This window comes from Alexandromys fortis, unplaced genomic scaffold, assembly GCF_014885135.2.
Source record: "Alexandromys fortis isolate MF-2015 unplaced genomic scaffold, M_Fortis_MF-2015_v1.1 scaffold_63, whole genome shotgun sequence".
Classification (NCBI taxonomy): Eukaryota; Metazoa; Chordata; class Mammalia; order Rodentia; family Cricetidae; genus Alexandromys; species Alexandromys fortis.
In genome coordinates, this window is record NW_026067953.1 from 627,719 (window position 1) to 647,955 (window position 20,237).

Below are 20,237 nucleotides of genomic sequence, written 5' to 3' on the forward strand. Positions count from 1 at the left end.
TAAGACTTAGCATGTCTCTATGGGAATTTCCAGAGTGGACCATGAATTTTGGTAGAAAGAGCAAACCAAACCTTATCTGTGGTTGTTACATGTGAAAACTGTGGATATTGATAAACTTCACTGCCAGTTAGTTTGCTGCCCACAAACCTTTGTCATTATAGGACAGTTTAACCACCAATGCCTAATGCTATTGCTGCAAGTCTTTCTCTAGCTACCAAGATGATGCTACCTAGAACAGAGCCATTGGAAAGTGCTAGAAATTAACACTCCCCAGGAAACCTCATTAGACATGAATATGGAGGGGGAATGCATATCAACCAAGCTCCTGATGTCTCGGTATATGTAACTGTAGGACATTCTCTTTTTTTTTCAATTGATTTTTATTGAGGTCTACATTTTTCTCTGCTCCCCTCTCTGCCTTTCTTTTCCCCACTTCAACCCTCCCCCAAGGTCCCCACTCTCCCAATTTACTCAGGAGATCGTGTCTTTTTCTACTTCCCATGTAGATCTATGTAAGTCTCTCTTAGTATACTGTAGGACATTCTTGACTTTATCTCGTTTTCCTCCTGAGAAGACACTCTAATATTCTGCAGTACAAATCTTTATGATTTCCCAGACAGACGTCAAGTTCTTCTATTTTTTTCCAAATTCGTATTGGAAATTCTCTTTGATTTGATTACCTCCAAATACTTTGGGATTTCCCTATTTTGAGAGAACCTGAGCCAAATAAATACATAAATAAATAAATAAATAAATAATAACAAAAATCATTCTTCAGCAAAGACTCTGAAAATGCAAAGCTTATTTACAAAATATAGGGGATAGAAAACATTACTATACTAAAGAATCCTGAAAGCCTTGCTAGTTGCTCAACTATCCCTTGTTTATTAAACCAATGACTTAAGTTGGATATGAAATCCACTGTTTCTTTCTTTTCTTTTTTTTTTTTTTTGAAGTTGCTCTGATTGGTATTTTATTTCTCCTTTACAGGTTCCACATAATAGACAAAGGTTTTTTGATAACATATTGTTATCTTTGCTGGAGATGATCATATGATCATTCTAAACAACACAAATGTGTACATACAAGAGACTGAGGTTTCTGCAGCCTATAAACACCTCTTTGGGTTTAAAAAGGAAAAAAGCAATATACGACAATTCAACCGCAACTCTCAGAAAAACACGTTTCCTGACCAAACATGAGCGCCCTGTACATGGACCTATTATCAAAGACAGCAAGGAGCCAGGGGAAGCCAAGAGCAGCTCCTCACACCAGCTCAGAAGACCCTCCCCATCCAGCACCTCCTCAAGGTGCTCCATCTTCATCACAGGAAGATAGCGGTCACCCCAAAAGAAGACAGGAGCAGCAAATAAACATTGTTGTAAAATCTGAGTGTCTTCCACAGTATTTCACACCAGCATCTCAGGAACTCCATGAAAGCATGCGTACCATTCTCTAGATTGCTCCCTTCATTTCTCCAGAAAGGGAACCAGGTCTTCCTAACTGATTTTAGGTGCCTGGGAAAACTAAGTATTTCACCAGAAGGGATATAAGCAATGCTATTTGATAAGAGTAAGAATAAGGAGAAAGCAGCTATCTTAAAGAAAAGTGTGCTCTACTCATACTAAAGTATCAGACCAATGCACAACATACTGCAAAACTGTAATACAATACGGTCAAACACAATGTCAAATATGAAACTGTTCAAGCACATGAAGATCATCTTCGGAAAGACAAGCTGGGTTCTTATTTGTAGCTACCTTTGTGTAACTTTAAAAACTGTTATCCCTCAACAAGGTCTGACACTGATCTTGATACTTGTTAGGAAGTTTGCTATGAGGCAATGGCGGCTCAACAGTCAGGTTCAGAGTTCGCCCGGTGCTCATCTTCAGAATTCATCCGAGGACTGGGCATCATCTTCATCCCTCACTTCTCGGTATCTCCGTGAAGACTCCCCTTCTGGATTGTAGCTCTGCATTTTAATATTCAGTCTCTCAGCTAGTTTCTGTGCTGCGAGCTTTGCCTGCATCTCCTCATAATTCTGCTTCTGTTCTTTCTGCAGGGCCAGTGACTCTTCTATGGAGAGCAGCTGTGCAGGTAGGTGATGGAGCGGAAGGAGGCGCGCTGCTGTGATGTCATCAAGATGCTGCCTAGCCCTGCATCGCTGCTCTTCTGAGGAAGCAGGAGATTCACCCCTCTGACAATGACTTGGTGAGTCACTCTGTTGAATGGGTAATACATTGGTCTTAAACTTATGAGGAGGGGGCTCTGGGTTTTTGGCTCGCATTTCTAGCACTTCCATGTAATGAGGCCTCTTGAAATCCACTGTTTCAAAGCAGAACTTAAACCAATTTCATCAGAAAAGAACGGAAGGCAATGCCATATTTGCTTGAGGACGTAGCTTTGACTAATATAATTCAATGTACTGGATTATTTAGTCAATTTAGGTCTCTGACTTAGTGAATTCAGTGAGTGATGGTAGAAATTTCAGATTCAATATGTGACATAGGACAGAGAAATGAGGCTTTTAGGCATTCACACATCACAGCAGGAAGCGACCCGAGAAGCAGAAGCAGAAGCCCATTCCTCTAAGGAGGTTTTTTTTTCCCCCCCATTGCTGAGAATTCTACTGTGGCTGGGCCACAAAATAAAATCAAAATGTCTAAATTTTTATGTGTTTTTGTTAATTTATGTTGTATATAAAAATAAAACATAAAGAAGGAAGGAATAAAAGAAGAGATGAATAAGACCGGGACAGGAAAAAAGGGAAAATGAGAAAGAGAAATTAACTGAAATGACAGGAGTTGGGATAGAGTAGAGAGTGGGGGATAGAAAGAGAGACAGAGACAGAAAGAGAGAGACACAGAGAGAAAGAGACTTTCAAATATCCTTACCAGAATGGTTTTAACAGCAAGAAGTAAGAACTGAAAAAAAGAGTACAAGATTTCAAAAATAGTAAAGATGAATCTAGAAATAACTTTTATTTTCTGATACCCATATGCTTCTTCAGCTGCTCTGCCAATAAAGAATATTGAGTACATTCTTTGATGAATAGCTAAGAGAACCCTGATGCTGTACTGCCAATCAAATATCAGGGTAAGAATGTGTCTGTGTGTTTTTGTGTTTACATGTGCATTTACATGTACTCTATATAAGGATACAATATAAATATAGACTTTTTATATATTAATTAAATTAATGCTATCTTCACCCAAATGCACAAGCGTGGCATGTGGCATGTGTGACGATGGCTTTCTTATACAAAGAAAATGAAAGAGTTACAGTGTGATCCTATATCTACATGGTTGCAACTGTCATTTCAGTGATCCCACTCTCTAGCAGATTTTTAAAAAGAGAACTGTAATATCTAGATATTTATTATCTTTGGGTTCACTCAAGAGACAGTCTACATTTGTCTATTTTTTCTTAAAAGACAATTAAACTCAAGGAAAGTAGGGAAGAAGGAACTGTGTAGAAAGCCCAAATGACCTTTAAAACAGAAACAGCTGTTGAGTTGCACTGACGTTGACCGAACACCAACTGATTTCTCAGGTGGATGGACTTCGGAAGTCATGGAGGATGTTGTCTCATAGTTAGAAAGAAATACAGGGATAAAACTATAAGGAATAATTTATATCAGAAAATTTACAAATATCATTTATCATAAAATGGCACTCTGATTGCATCTCCTATGAATATAGCTTCAAAATTTCTGTATGTAATTAAAAATATCTAAAGACAGCTCCTTTTAAGGATTCACTATTTAAAATGTTTTTAAAACTCAATTTATACGTAATTTTTGGGGCAGTCTACCCATAAACTTTTAGTTTTATCTTAATATTCTTTTATATAAAAATTGTAGCTATGACCATATTTCTATTTTCTTATGTTTATAATTGTATATAAGAAAAGCCAAAAGAAAAAACAAAGATACAAATAAATTTTGACTACAAGCAAAAATAGAAATTTAAGACTTCTCAAATGAATGACACTGATTCAAGATGAAATATTGTCTTAGAGAATTTAATTAGTTAGCCATACATAATTGGGTATTGACTGTTTTAGTTAGTGACTTTTTAATTCATACTGTATTTCTGTTCAGCACTACTGGTAACACAATTTTCCAATCTTAATTTTTAACTTAAAATTCCTGGATAATTTTATGTCAAGTATACCATGAAGTCATATTTTCCTTCAAAATCTAAGATTACTTCATAGCATCAGTCTGAGTTACTACATTTTAATTAGCCATCTGTAATTTGACAGACCCATTTGAATGAAGAATATCTTCAGTAATAAGGCTATCCAGTCTCTTTGTGTGTGTTTTCTGAGACAAAGGCTCTGAAGTAAGCAGTTTATTTGGAAATGTGATTTTAGGAAGATGAGAGGGCCTTAGAGAGGAAAGGATAAATCAGAAAGTTGATCCAAAAATGTGTTAGCAAAATGATCTTGGGCCAAAATTTCTTGAGCCAGGGGATTTTTAAAGAAGCCTTCTGTTATGTCTCAGAACCACTACTACAGAAAGGAGAAGGAAGTAGTTTATCTGTTGGTTTACCTTATACCACATAAATAAAATGGATTTTTAAATACAAAGTCTACCTTAAAATATATATATTCACTGACAGGAGAATATTTGGCATAGAGTCAGAGGACCTACTTTGCTTATTCTAGGCACCATAAGATTGCAACGAGGCTAGGAAATAAACTACTCATGGAATTGTCCACAATAACAGTAGCTGGGATGAGATATGAGGTCATGCTTACCGGAGACCACTTAAAAGAAGTAATTTCCTATCATTCAAGTACAGAAATCTTAGAATATTTGTTTCTACAAGTAAGACAAGCAGAAGACAGTCCTATTTTCATATAGAACAAAAAAAAAAAAAACCATGTCTAGCGACATCCAAGGAATGGTATCCGAAAGCTGGAGAGTGGCATTGAGGGATCACATGTTCAACTGCAAATGCAAATCCAAAAGAGTGAATATGAAGTGGTGTGAGGCAAGGAGATCTTAAAGTCATTCCCAGGGATGTATTTCCTAAGGTAAACCCACAATACTGTAAAGTTCCTAACTTCCTAAACATACCATTAATTAGGGATTGAGTATTCAAATACATAAATCTATTTGGTATATTTCCCATTCAAAATACAGCATTACTTATAATAACAATTATGTTAGGCAGACTTCACTCCCAAGAAGTTATTGTCTTCAAAATAGTACAAGGGACCTAGTATAAAACATTAAAAACAAGATCTTAACAAAGAGGATATTTTAGATTCACATCATAATAGAAGGCCATTCTACTGACCATATTTTATCCATTCTTTCTGTTTAATATTATGCCACAATCTGAAAATTACTGAGTGATTGAGATACAAACAATGAAAGATTTCACAGTCTCATTGAAGAGACAGGTGCTAAATTCAAAATTATAGCTCATAGTAATAGCTTATTGATGTTGACATACTTTCCAAATGTATCTCAAACAATATTGAGGCATGCAATAAGATTTTAGTCAATTGATGTTTTTCTTTCAAATGTACTACAATGAGAAGAACAAAGCCAGTATATCTCACTGTGGGAAGATATTAATAGATATTTACATGGCTAATAAGTTTTGTAGCCTCTGAAATCGTAAGAGGGTAGTTGGATTTTTTCCTTGATCTAATTAGCTTAATAAAACCAGGCAAGTTCTATATGGCAAAAACTGGAAACACATATCTTGGTATTATGTGAACTAAATTAAAGGAAGAAGGACTGTGTTCCTATAATCTTCCAAATTCCATATGAAACCACATTTTCTTTGTATGATAACATGTGCTAAAGACAGAAGAGAAGAATGGAGAGGACAGGGTAGCTATAAGGACGATGGCAGGGAGGAAGAATAGGAGAGAATATTTAGTTTTGATTTTGGATAATTTTCGACATGTTTATTTTAACAAAAATCTTTATAATTTTATGTTTACATTCAGAAAAATGATTCAAAATGTTGCTTCTCTACCAAAAAGGGTATCTATGATGATACTTTATTTGTTCTATCAAGATGTAAACAAGTGTGTGTTGCCTTAATCATATATAAATATGCACAACACAAATGCTTATATAGACACAAACATATGAATAATTACAAACTGCATAGCAGTGTCTACAAATATCAGCAGATTCTAAAATTATAAGTGCTCCTTTCAGTATGATAATCATTTATAAGTATTTTCAAAATGAAGAGCTCAAAGAAATTATCCCATCCCTTAAAAATGTGAGACTAAGTCCAAAGTCTAATAAAGCATAGTTTATTGAATGAATTATTTCAGTTGGTATTTCTTTTATATTGCTTTGATGGGCAACTTTTTAAAAAAGGAAGCATTTGTTCTCACAGTTATATTATTCAATTTTTTGATGGCTTCTCATTCATCCCCATTTGCTCAGACTCAAATTGACCACACAGAAACTGTATTAATCGAATCATCGCTTGGCCTATAAGCTCTAACTTCTTATTGGATAGCTCTTACATCTTAAACTAACCATTCTTCATTAATCTGTGCATCAGCACGAGGTCATGACCCACTGGCAAAGTTTCAGTGGGTTCCAATTGAGGCATCTGTCTTCTGTGGTAGCTACATGGCTTCTCCTTGACTCGGCCTACTCTCTCCCCACAAGATTTTTGCAGCTAAAGCTGAGTCAGGAAGCCTCTCTTAAATGAGATGTGCTTGCCTCTACCAAACCAAATCTACCCGAGAAATGCTGCAGCCAAGAAGCTGTGCTTAACTCTGTTCTTTGTGTCTAGAATTCCTTCCCAAACTCTCTCAGGTTTTAAATAGATTTAGTTGTCCATGATGGGTTCCATTTTGTTGGTGGAAACTGCTCATTTGTTCCTGGCTGCCAAGACTCAAATTAACCACACAGAAACTGTACTAATTAAATCGCTGTTTGACCTATTAACTCTAGATTTTTATTGGCTATCTCTTTGGAGGAATTTTTATGCATGTGAAAAATATTCATTGGAAGCTCCTTATTTGATAGTAGGCCCCATTAAACATTTCTTTCCACTTTAGTTATGTGTACATGTGTACTGTGAAGGGGAGTATATGAACATGAGTGGAGTGCCTGCTGAGGTCATAAGAGGGTATCCAATCCATCCCCAAGGAACAGGAGTTACCAGTGATTTTGAGACACTTGATGTGGGTGTTGGAAGGTAAACTTCAGTCCTCTGGAAGAGCAGCAATAGCTCTTAAGGACTACTTTATTTCTCCAAGTCCCTGGTGCTATTTCTTTCTAATGGAATAATTAAACAAATGAAGATTACATAGTCTGTCTTGTTCCCTGAGGTGAGAATGCTGGGTAGATTGATATGTTGCTTATAACACATATGCCAAAGCTGGTGATTTCCAGTCCAGTGATTTAAATGATAATATAATCTGTCTCACTGTTTTCAAGTAATGTGATTTAATTTGTACATTTGCTCCTATCTTTATATTCTTAAATTAAATCAAGGCAAGGTAAAACAAAAAAAAAATGAAACAAAACAATTAGTCCTTAATGCTTGTTGCTTCAGATCACTGGGTCTGGTATGCCAAATCATGGTATTCTGGGTGGTTCAAACATCTGAAAATTATTCTGGCACAGTTACAAAACTGAGATATCCAGGATGATTTGATCCTGTAGTGCCCTGTTTCTAACCTGCAATTGCTGATTTTCCCAGACTACTCACATGCCTAGGAGAGAGATGACATTTCCTCCAATTCTCATTAGAACAGCTTTATCAGATAAAGAAACATACATCTTAGTTCAGTAAGCAGTCATCACTTTTTCATTGGTGCTATTATCAATATGCTTTGAAGGCAAAGGTTCTATTTTCTAGGGAAGGATTATTGAGTACTTAACAAACTCTAAATCAAAAGTTTATTTTTTTAAGTTCTGTCTTCATTATTTCCTAGAGCTGCTACTCAGTATTCATTACACACATTTCTTTACTTAATAACAATTCTTCCTTTTTAAGATGAGTATTTTAGTAAAAATGAAGGAGGTAGTTTGAGTAGCTATTTATTTAAATCAATTATTTAGCATCAACAATATGGCAAGTGCTCTCTGCTCATTATCTCATATATCTTTTTTTTTTTTTTTTAGAATTACTCTTCTCATTCAGTGATAGAATACGAGACAGAAACAACTTAAAGGATGAAGGGTTTGTTTCCAGCTCATGGTTTGAAGGGCTCTCAGTCCTTCAAGAAGGGCACACACAAATCGTTTTTTGGTGGGAAAACACGAATCTCCTAAGAATCTATCTTCCAGAAATCCTCTCTTTTTAAAATGCTCTATGTCCAACAGAACTTTCCACTAGAATCAGCTAATAAAATATATGAGCACCAAGGCCACGTTTCAGATTCAAGATAATCTTAACACTTGATGGTGGATGTATACATACATTTGAAGAGTAAAGAATTGATCTTTCTAAGGATGATTTGACCTTTATCTAATCAAATTTGATATCATGGTGCCTCTACCAGTGCCTCTGATGTCTTTAGAGTGAAATCAAATCTGGGAATGTTTAGAATGCTTTGAGATAAATTTATTAATTATATTGCTAAATTTTCATCTTCAAACTACATGTGTTATTTTTCAGAATTTTTATAAATATAAAATTCATATAACTTGGTAGTTTTAGAAGTTGCTGTTTCATTCCCGTTTCCTTATTTTGTGTGTTTAAGAATGTATGAGAGAGGGAAGGGTAAGATTGAAAGATTGTCCTTTGCTTTACATTAAAACACATGTTCTATGTCTAATATTTGAAAATATTGAACTTGAACTTTCTCCCAGCAGACCTTGGTTCTCCCACGCATACGATTTTAATGCTCCTTCCTGTGATGTGGAGAGGCTGAGTTACTTTCAACCTCAGAGCATGTCTCATGATCGGCTAGTTTCCTTTGTTTTGAGGCAAAAGTACTTAGATTGCATGTTATTTCCTTGATGAGATTTTCTTTGCTCCCCTCCCCTGGAACTTCTCCAGCACCTCATCCTTCACTGAAAGAAATCTCGCCAAGTCCTTTTCCATCTCTGCCGTTCTCACTCCCACCCCATGTACACACACCGACACTACATCTTGTACAGCCTTCAAACGTTAAACTGGGAAGGTTTGTGCTCAGCGGAAAGCTCAGTCAGACACTTTCCAGACCAGGGGTGATTAATCACAGACGAAAATTCAGGGTTCAAAATGAGTCATCCAGGCACATATACTCTTGTTGTTGTAAAATGAAATTAAAACAAGTATGTGATCATTTTCTTGACATAATACACATTCATAATAAGGGACAAATTTTATTTTGCAGGATCAATCGCATATAAGATTTCTGTTCTACTAACTTTAACATGATAATAATGCTATGGGAGCCTAGTATTAAGTTGAAATAAGATTTTCCAAAAGATGGAATACTTGAAATCATGTATTTTCTGCCTCAAGGCTTGGACTTGGATCCAACTAAGAAGGTGACCTTGAGTGTTTTCTTTGTTCTGCTTGCCCAGTGCAAAATGTCAAAAGTCTGTATCTCAGTAGATGTACTGATCTCCTTATTAAGCAATAGCAAAATGAAACAGGCTATCATAAAAAAACAGAACTTTATACTCATATTTTGTAGATAATAGAATTCCAAGATTAAACTGCCAAAAGAGAGCAAGAACTTTCTCCTTACACTGAAGTTGGCTGTCTTCTTTTTCTGTGCTCTTATGACCTCTTCATATAGGAGGAAGATGACAAGCTTTTAGGAGGTTCTTCTTAAATTGACACTAAGCTATCAAACCCATATGATATCATTCAGTCTTTATTATTTCTTTTACAACTTCACCTCCATCACAGCCACACTGAGGGTTCACTCTTCAACCTGTGGCCTTTGGAGTATGAAAACATTCAGTTAAGGCTAAGAGCCAAAGTTCATTTCACAATCATCCATTTTGTTTATTCTAACTTCATGCATTGCTTTTACTAAACATTTGTAATCAGATGCACACATGCAGATAATTCACTTCTTTAAAGAATCGGGGGCAGGGGAGATGAATTCTTGACAGGTGTCCTTCGTATCAGTAATATGTAAACAAAAATAATTTGTACAACTGCAACTTCTGGGAGGACTCATCGATCTCAAGCAGATGTCTTTCTCTGTCACACTAGACATGTGTAGGAAGTCACATTTGTCATTGTAAAATGGAAATAAAATTACCACAGTGTTTTTTTATTGATAAAAAATTTCTGCCTCCTCCCAGCCTCCCATTTCCCTCCCCCTCCTCCCACTCTTCCCCACACTCCTCCCCCCTTCCTCTCTAGTCTGAAGAGCAGTCAGGGTTCCCTGCCCTGTGGAAAGTCCAAGGTCCTCCCACCTCCATCCAGGTCTAGGAAGGTGAGCATCCAAACTGGCTAGGGTCTACCACAGTGTTTTTACCTAGAAGATTAAGATTAAGAACAGGTGCCCATACACTTGCAATGGTGGCAGGAAAATATGTGCTTTGTTTCAAAGAGAGAATGGTAGCTCCCATCATAACCAGAGAATGAAACTGAGCTTGACTGGAGACACTTTACTGACAGATTTTTAGCTAGTAGAATGATGTCCCTGAACCATTGTGTACTTTGCAGTCTTTCTCAAGTAACTTTGATTTCAAGGAATTTCTGTTCTAGCTGGACAAGACCGTGATCATTTGTTCTGAATGATGACCTTTTCTGACAATTCATTCCTGCGTCCACTTCTGAGTTATTTCCTTTTAAACCCCACTCTGCACTCTGTGTTGGGCGACTTCATCCATGGAGCACCTTGCTCTTTTGTGTTGAATTGCGTTGCACACTGGAGGAAGAACTTTACGTGGGTCATTGACACAATGCACCTACTCTGTAGGATACTGTTGCAACACTGTCTTCCTTCTCAGAGCAGGGCTATGGTCAACCATTCATTTCATGGTCTTTCTTACTCCTTTTAACCTGTTTAGCTCCCCTTACCCTGAAAGGAGGAATAGCCCTAATGTTTTCCATGTTAATAACTTAACTTTGACTTTTTGTTTCCTCTTACACTCATCACACTCTCCTCAAATAACTAAACTTTGGACTAGGTACTTCTTATAGATACAGTTTTATTTATTGTAAAAAGTAAAAAAAAAAAATATGGCTCTTATGTATCTGCCTCAAAGTAGGATGCATTTTAGAAATAGAACAGTGACGAGATAAAGTGTGAAGATTCTTGGCATATCCTGGCCTCTGTTCTTTTTATAGACACCAAATCTGAAGTACTCGAAGTTGAGGATATAGCTCAGTTTGTAGAAAATTTTTGCCTGGCCTGGTCTACGTTTATCCCTGTTTTCAATATACAGCATTTTGTTTTTAAAAGTAATTGTACTTTTTCAAACTTGTAATTCCATCAAGGAGTTATCTTTGGAAGGATCAGAAGATCAAGTATATACATAATAATGTAGCATGTTCAAAACTAGACTGAGTTTACACACACAGATACATACATATATACCCACACATGTTCTTATGTTAGCAAATGTTAAACATAATAATACCAACTTGAAAGAGCTATTATTTAAAACAATCTATATAAAACATTTATAAAATATCCAGTAAAGTTGGAATCTTAATAAAGTTTAACTTCAGCTGTCTTCCTTTGCACCAGGTTCCACAAATAAAATGTTTCCCTAAAATTAGTTAAAAATGAAGCCAAATAAAACTGAATTGAATGTGTTACAAGTATGCAGAGATGTGTTAATTTTTTTTTAAATTCTTACTATATTTTTATAATATTCTGAACTGTGAGACACAACTGTTTCCCAGAGATTATTAAAAAGTATAATATGCAATCACATCAAGTTTGTAAACGCACTATTTTCCACAGTATATGCTGAACACAAAACATACTTTTTTTCGTAGGAATTGCTGAACACGAACACATCATTTTTTACTTTTTTTTCTTTTTCTTTTCCTTTTTTTGTTGTTTTTTGTTTTCGAGACAAAATTTCCTTATAACTTTGGAGCCTGTCCTGGCACTCTGTAGACCAGACTGGCTTTGAACTCACAGAGATCAGTCTTCCTCTGCCTCTCGAGTGCTGGGGTTACTGCCACCCAGCTTCATTTGGCATTCTTAAACAGTTCTTTGAAAACCACTTTTTTTTTTTTTAATCATGAAATAGTAAAATGACATTCACTTTACTATTACTTCCCACTTTTACCTTTGTGATATTTTAAATTTAAATTAGCTTTATTTTAAGTAGAGGAAGAGAATCAAATAAATATGTAAAATTAGTGTCATGCCATGCCAGATTTCAAAGGACATTTAAAGAATGTTTAAATTAGTTAAACATTGTCTTTCTCAAGCATTGATTGTTATGTTATGGTGAAGCATTCAGATACCTTATTCTAACCTTCTTAAATAGTACAGTATTATTTTTTATAATCACCACACTTTACAATATCATCATGCCAGAACATGCTGCCTAGAGTTGTTGGATTCAGAGTGTTGATACCATCAGTAGATCATAGGACTAGTTACAGTCAACTTTGAAGCAAAACGGTTGTCCTAATTCACTTCCATTCTACTGCTAGATAGTGGGCATTTCCTCATGCATTGCTCTTATATGTATGATTGAAGTAAATTCAATGGTTTCTATCTGCATCTAGAAGGTTATAAAAAGGGAGTTCTTTGAAGCTCAGGAAGATTGCCCGCTTACAGTAATTCTCTCGTGAAACCTCTCATGCATCCTGAACAATGAACTCTGAATTTACCAGGCTAAGGCACCACATCTAGATCTTCATTTTTAACACTTCACTTTATTTACTCATTCATTCATTTTTTATTGTGGAAGGAGCGTTGTGTAGAGGTCACTGGACAACCTGTAGGAGTGAGTTCTCTTTTTCCACCATGTGCATTTGGGAGAGCAAACAATGTCATCAGGTTTGGCATTAGAACCTGTGAGCAGTGGAGTCATCTTGTTGGGATCTGTTCAGCAGGACTCTTTTCCTGTCTGACTTCTCATCACATATTTATTATCGTCCACACAGTGTAAACAGATTAAAGTGGAAGCTTAAATTCTGCTTTGCCCTCCTTCTCTTACCACTGAAGCACATAACAGAGTTGTGAAGGGAAGGCACTTGTGCTTCATTTCACAATGTACTGGCAGAATGGTAAGTGTTGTTAAATCTTTAGAAAATATCTTTTTGGGTATTTTCAGGACACAAGCTATAATATTTGTTCTAAATCACCTTTATATTCTGTTGTTTTTAATATTAGAATTTGGAAAGACAGTGCATCCAAGATGCATGTTTATAGTTCGGGGAGAATCAAATTTGCATGTTTGGGACTGTGGCGATCCAATTTCTTGCTTCTGTGATGTCATAATGACAGGAATTCTTTTCAAGCAGAAGCCTACTTCATCCAGCTGCATGACATTGTAGCAATATATCGCATTGTATAGAACTGCATGTGCATTACTCTTCTATACACACAAAATTAGTTCTTTTGGAGTGTAATTATGGAAAACTGCCTGAATAATATGATCACCCCAATTATAAAGAAAATGAGTCACATGTTGTAAAATCTTCTTTGACAATGTTGGGCTGTGGCTAGACAACACTTTCTCAGCTGGTACTTCTTGAAGATTTCATTGTTGAGAAAAAATGCTTCTCTGGGCATTGTCCTTTGGCTATCTTTTAGGAGAAAAAAAAATGTACATTGTAAATACCATTAAAAAAAAACAATTCCCTAAGGAGTAGCATAAAACTCAGAAAAAGCACAAGTTGAAGGAGAGCATCAGTAACACTACTTTGATTGGGCGATATATTTGAGACTACCAATTCAGTAAATTGTTTCCAAATTTTCCAAGTCTGAAAATGTCTGCTCCATCATAAATCTGTTTTGAAGAACACTATGGAATTGTAGTACTCAGTGCTGAGACTCATTTTTTTTTTCTTTTTTTTTTTTCTAACCAGGTCAACTTGACCTGGTCTGAAAAAAGTGAGCAAAAGAAACATACAGCTTCAGAGAGATCCTGGGCTGCACATTGCCCTTCTTAAAGTTTCTTTAACTTTGACTCTTCTGTTAGAATTTTTTGATCAGATGGACTTTTTAATAAAGGCAAAGATCTCTAAACTTGAGTTTTCCCAAGGTGTTGCCCCCAACAACACCTACTCTAATAATTGAATTTGATAAACTTTTATGTCAGATGCCATTATAATTTATGAGAGTAAAACATTACATATAAAATAAGACAAATGCATGTAATTTTAGACGTACTGGATTTCTGTGGCCACGCAGATGTGTTGCAGTAACTTCAGTCATGGTACGGTCATCTCTTCATCTGTTGGAGGAAAATTAAGCTGGCCGACAGTGCTATTTACTTGAGGGTGGAATAACGTGGGCTTGGAATATTGAATTGTTTGTGAATAGGATGGTGAGAAACAGTTGCAGTTTTCCTATCTTATTTACTAAAACGTTATGGGACAATGCCACTTAGTAAGACCATAGTTTTGTGTAACCATGCATAGTTTAGCATATAATGTATGCACACATATATTCAAACAGTCATGTATAGAGAATGTTTTGGGAACAGAATCACAACAACTGATTCGAAGAAAATACCATCAGTCAGTGGTCCAAAGATTTTAAGTTTCTCCTGAGAAATAACTACAGAATTCTTAAAACTTTCATAATTTCTCATGATTTTCAATAAATTGTATGAAATCAATAATAATTCTAAGAAAATAAAGTATTTACAGGTGAACTCTATTATAAAATATATCTCACACTCTACTACACAGTGATGGCTGTGATACTTTGGTGATTTTTTTGGAAAGTTGCTTCATATTACAAATTGCAGGAACACTGCTGGGTAATCACAGTGTTATGCAGAAGACAATACCTACATAATTCGTTGAACCTGGGGAAGTTGAACTGCTATCTATACGGAGAATCCCCTAGGTTCCATTCTCTTTTGTGTAGGAAAAAACTCTGAAGACTCCTGTAGAGAAAGGTGAACACCAACTCAGCCACAAATCCTTTAACTTACAATCTGTTATCCTTGCAAAATATGCTAGCGCAACTAGGGGACAGAACTTTTGGGCATAGCCAGATGTTTTTAGATTTGAGTTATGAACAACTGCATGAAAAAGATCCCATCTCTGATACTGTCTGTGCAACTAAGAACCAGAGACTAGAGACTTATTATAAAATCACAGTTTAAAAAAAAAAAAAGAAAATGACAGTTAATGATGTTCTTGTGCACTCACATATTAATGTGACTTATCGAGTCATCCATCAGAAATGCTTCCTCCAACAACAGATGTAAACAGGTGCAGAAACTTGCAGTCAGACATTATTTAGAGAGAGAGTCTAGATTGAATGTTTCTGTCAAATCCCTCCCTCCAGTTAGATCACAGGGAATTCCTCAAAAAATGGGGGCAGCAAGATTGTAAAAGCCACAATGATAGAGGTCACCAAGAGAACAAGTCCCTCCAAACCAACTAAGCAAGATAAGCTTACAGATAATAAGCTCACAGATATTAAGAAGCAATCACAATGCCTACATAGGTCTGCAGCATGTCCTCTGTGTATATATTACAGCTATTACCTTAGTGTTTAATGAGGCTTCTGACCATGAAAATGAAGGGATTTCTGATTCTTATGCCTGCAATTGGGACTCTTTTTCTTCTGTTGGGTGTGTGTCCAACTTACAAGTGATAACTTTTGTTTTATTTTATTGTCTTTAATTTTGTCATGTTTAGTTTTTCTTTTCTATTTTACAAAAGAAACACTATCACATATTTTGTTATCTTGACCTTATTATTGCCTAAAATAATTCTAATAACTAGTCTCCTCTTACCTATTTATGCACATTTATGTATATATGTTATGTATATATGTATGTACCATCACTCTATCTATTTCTATTATCTATCATCTATCTATCTATCTATCTATCTATCTATCTATCTATCTATCTATCTATCATCAACTCACCACATAATTATGCTGGTTCATAAAAACTGTGTGAGTTAATTATCACATTTCTTGATGAAACTCAGTAATCAAGGGGTGCTTTTGTTTTTACATTTAGCCCCAAATAATTAGAACTAACACTAGAAAGGTTTTGTGAGCACTATCCAGCATAACATTTACTCCAGTCATGAGCAACCAATTATTAGTTCCATTATCTATGAAACTTAATCAGCTTCTCTGTCTTTCTGAACTTGAGGCAAAGTCTATTCTACCTCAATATGTCAGAAACCTGGAATCTTGAGTTTTATAGAAATGTAATAATGGTTACAAAACTTTTCAAAGTGTGGACATGTCTCAAAACTTCACCATTAGCCTTGTAATTTAGTGAAATCGATTTTATTGTTACTTTGGTGATATTTTGTGGTTGGGTGAATATTGTGTGTGTGTGATTGTTCTTATGTTGAAACAGCAATAGATTAAAGAGTATTCTAAATTCTGGGTACAGGAATGGTAATTTTGTGTTTGCATATGCAGTTCCTTGGTGGTCTCTAATCTTGAGGGAGAAGGATATTTCTGTAAGCAAAGATAATCTGAAACAGATTACAGGGAAATCATCAGGAAAATAAACACAGTGTCTAGGATGATGTGAGAGTGTCTATTAGTTGAACTGAACTAGAAATAAGGTGGGGGATTGTTTGCTTTTGGGAGTTTTGCACAGCTGTGCTTTTGTCTGTCTTGGTCAATGGTAGTCTTGTATGCAGTGTCTGCTTTCCTTTCCTTGCGCTCCTACTGAGTCATTGACCATATGGCTTCAGCTTCTAGTCTGGCTGTGGAAGAGGAGCAACAATAACCTTGATAAAGATGCAGACCATTTAAAATGAGGCCCGGCTTAGTCTCAAGAAACAGGAATAGTGAATATCTTATGAAAAGTCAGAACTGAGTCGTCTTTATCTTTATACCTCCTGAATCTTCAGAGTCTTCAATGCTGGGAGCAGTGAGACCCCAGATCCTGAATTTCTTGTAAACAACTTGTTTTCCCCTGATCTGGGTGCCTACAGCTGCTCTGAGCATGAGACCTTCAGGAGTTCCTGATGGCAGGAGAGTGATTTCTGGTGGGTTTGGCTGGGGTGTGGCTATTTTTATATAATCTGCCCCTGAACACAGTAAAGTGGGCCTTCTTGGGGAATTCAAGGATGACCCGTGTCACTGTCTCTCTGTCTGTGTGTGTCTTTGTATTTTAACCTCCAGCACCTTGCCCGAAGCTGGCGAACTGGGTGCCAACACACAGAGCGCAGACACAAGGGCGCGGGTGCACGGCATTCATGGTCAAAATCACAGCGCTCACAATATCACTTGCAGTATCTAAGTGTTTTAATGGCTTGTTGGCAGAAGACATTTGTGTATCCAGGGAACTGGCCCTTTAAGCTTTACATTAGACTGAAAACATTGAATAAATGTTTTGTAGTTTGTTGTCCAGTGATTTTTACAAGGCAAGTTATATATACTACAAGATTCACTCTCTCTGTTGGGAATACTGACTGACTTTATAATAATATCATTCTATCTCAATGATTACTTTCTATATCTAAATGTCAGAAAGGCTGTTAAAATTCTTTCTGCCTTTTAACTGGTGAGTAAAACATAGCCCCATTGTTCTGTAAGCTGTTACATTTCTGTAATAGCTTTTTATTCATGTTTGATTCCATATAGTTTAATAAATCTAAATAGCAAAATTTGTATTATAAGTTTTTAAAGGTCAGTTATGTTTATTGGATTTTAATTATAAAATTTATAAACAGTTATCCTGCCACAAGAAAACTGTTTATTAAGTCAGCTTGATGAAAAAAAAAAAAAAAAGGTCTTCACTGACATTTTCAGAGTTTTGACTGAACTGGAGAAGACATGTCACAATTTAAAGAAAATAGAGGTAATGACTGCAAGTATTTTTTTTTTCTCCAGATCACACCATGTACACTGAAAGGTTTTTCAGACAGTTGATAGTTTTCACTTTGTTAATATAAATTTCCCCATGTAAAATGCTTTTAATATTTTTGAATACTGTATTATATCAACTTCCCTTTGCTTAATTTTCAGCACCCAATACAGAATTGTTAATATTATGTTGTTGAAGAGCACATATTTATTCAGCAATACTTTTGAATTGTTTTCTGTTTTTTTCTTTTCATTTTCTGTTGACTTGTCTGATATTATTGGAATATAAAGCAGAACATTCAGAGAAAGTTATTGGCAACAACAAATCCTAAGTGACTAATATTTAAAAATATGAGGAATTTAGAAATTTGTTTGCTGTCATCCAATGATCTCTTTAATTTGTAACTGGAAAAATATGTCTAATGTTGTACATCCCATATACACATTTGCCTTTATGTTTGTGACAGTGTTACATTATATAGCACACGATGATCTTGAATTTATGATGCTCCTGTCATAGCCTCATCTTGGTAGGATTAAAGGCATGTACCACCATATCCATTTCATCCATTTGTGCACCAAATGATTTTATATTTTAATGTGGTTTTCAGAAATGTTGATATATTTGTTTTTCTAGAAAAAAATATAGATAATGAATTGAGGGATGTAGCTTGTAAAAGAGCAAGGAAGAGTGAGACTTAATGTTTGAGCTGATATTTATAATAATTGCATCCATGTTGCAGAGGATGCCTTTATATGTTACTCTTTTCCTGAGATAAATGTTTTTTTCCAAATCATGGCAGCCAGGGTTTCATATTATCCAGAGTCTATGTATTACCTTTCTTTCAGAACCCCTCTTCAGTGAAACAGATGGCAAATGACTTAATGGCTAGAGCAACCTTAATACACATATCACTTCTTAAATGAATGAAACCTGTTCCCAATGGACTGGGAATGATGATAATCATTCAGTTCAAATAGCTTTTATCACAGCAGGAAATCTGCATTCAAAATAATTTTGTACACAATTCATCCCTTGCACCAGAATAACTGTGAACTTTTTGCTTAGCTACCATGGAGGTATAATTCTTTGGTGATATGAGGAGCATTTATGTACAGACTTATTAAAATGAACATCAATGAGTAAAGGTTGTTCTTATTTTGTGTTTGTATTACCTTAACTGCCATGATATCAAGCTTTCTTAAGACAAAAAAAAAAAAAAAAAAGACCAGCTTCATCTTTTTCTGCTCATTTAAAAAAATGTCAATCATTTTTATGGTTAGTATAGAAATAGACTTTTGCACTTAATATGATGACAATATCAGTTTCATTACCTGTGAAATTATCCAGTTAAATCAAGAAAACATGAAAACCAGGTTATTGAATGAATTTGCTGCTATGTCTAATTCTCATGATTAAATGGAACACAAATCCATTTTTCATTTGTCAGTCTAATGACATCCTCTCTCTCTCTCTCTCTCTCTCTCTCTCTCTCTCTCTCTCTCTCTCTCTCTCTCATCTCTGTTATAGGTAATTACCACTATTCCAAGATGAATGCAATTGTTTGTTTATGATAGGCTGAAAAGGTGACATTTACAATTTGAATATCCAGGTTTTAGAATCAATAGTTTATTGCTTCCTAACTTAGACTTCTGTCCTTCCTATGATTTAACGCTGCTATCAACATTAACTTAGGAAGGATAGGCTTTTTTTAATCTTACTACACTCAGTCAACACTCTATCACCGAGGAGAGTCAGAACAACAGGTCAAAGCAGGAATTTGAAAGTAGGAACGGAAGCAAAAACCACAGAGAAACACTGTTTATTGGCGTGCTGGCCATGTCTACTCCAATGTTTTATATATCCCAAGACTGCCTGCTTAGGGATCGTAATCTCCACAGTAATGTTAGGCCCTCTCACATCAATCATTAATTTAAAATGTACCATCACAGCCATACCTACATGCCATTCTTACTGAGAACTTTTCTCAGTTGAGTTTTTTCTCTTACTAAATGATATTAGCTTTCATAAAAATGAAAAAAAAAAATGATAGCAACAAAAAATTCCCCAAATTCCAAAAAAGGCACACTTTTTCCTCACAGATAATATTGCTGAATCAACATGATTTATTTTATTGTTAGATGTAGAAATTGAGAGAGCACATGTTACTGCTTTGTTCCAAGTTCCACAACTGTTTACTTTGCATCACTAATATTGTTGCCTCGAACTTCTCTAACTTGAAATCAATAGTATTTTTTCTACTCTGTCTAATGTTGACATTGTAAGGTACACGGCTTGAGAGCAATATAAGTAAATGCACCATTATTTCTATATTTGAAAT

The 20,237-nt window shown here is 35.5% G+C and overlaps 1 protein-coding gene across 1 annotated transcript; it reads right to left on the minus strand.

Moving 5' to 3' along the window:
* Window positions 1–955: 955 nt before the first annotated feature.
* Window positions 956–17,359, minus strand: LOC126507254 (DNA-directed RNA polymerase II subunit GRINL1A-like). Its single transcript, XM_050151520.1, has 2 exons — window positions 17,215–17,359; window positions 956–2,325 (listed from the first exon to the last, which is right to left on the minus strand). Exons 1-2 carry the CDS (start codon window positions 17,357–17,359, stop codon window positions 1,889–1,891), a joined length of 582 nt encoding a protein of 193 aa, XP_050007477.1. The 3' UTR covers window positions 956–1,888.
* Window positions 17,360–20,237: the final 2,878 nt, after the last annotated feature.

Coding starts and splice junctions, on each gene's coding strand:
- LOC126507254 (XM_050151520.1), bottom strand. CDS start 17,359: ATGTCTTCTGCCAACAAGCCATTAAAACACTTAGATACTGCAAGTGAT. Junction 2,326..17,214: donor GTTCGCCAGCTTCGGGCAAG/GTGCTGGAGGTT, acceptor GCTTTGAAACAG/TGGATTTCAAGAGGCCTCAT.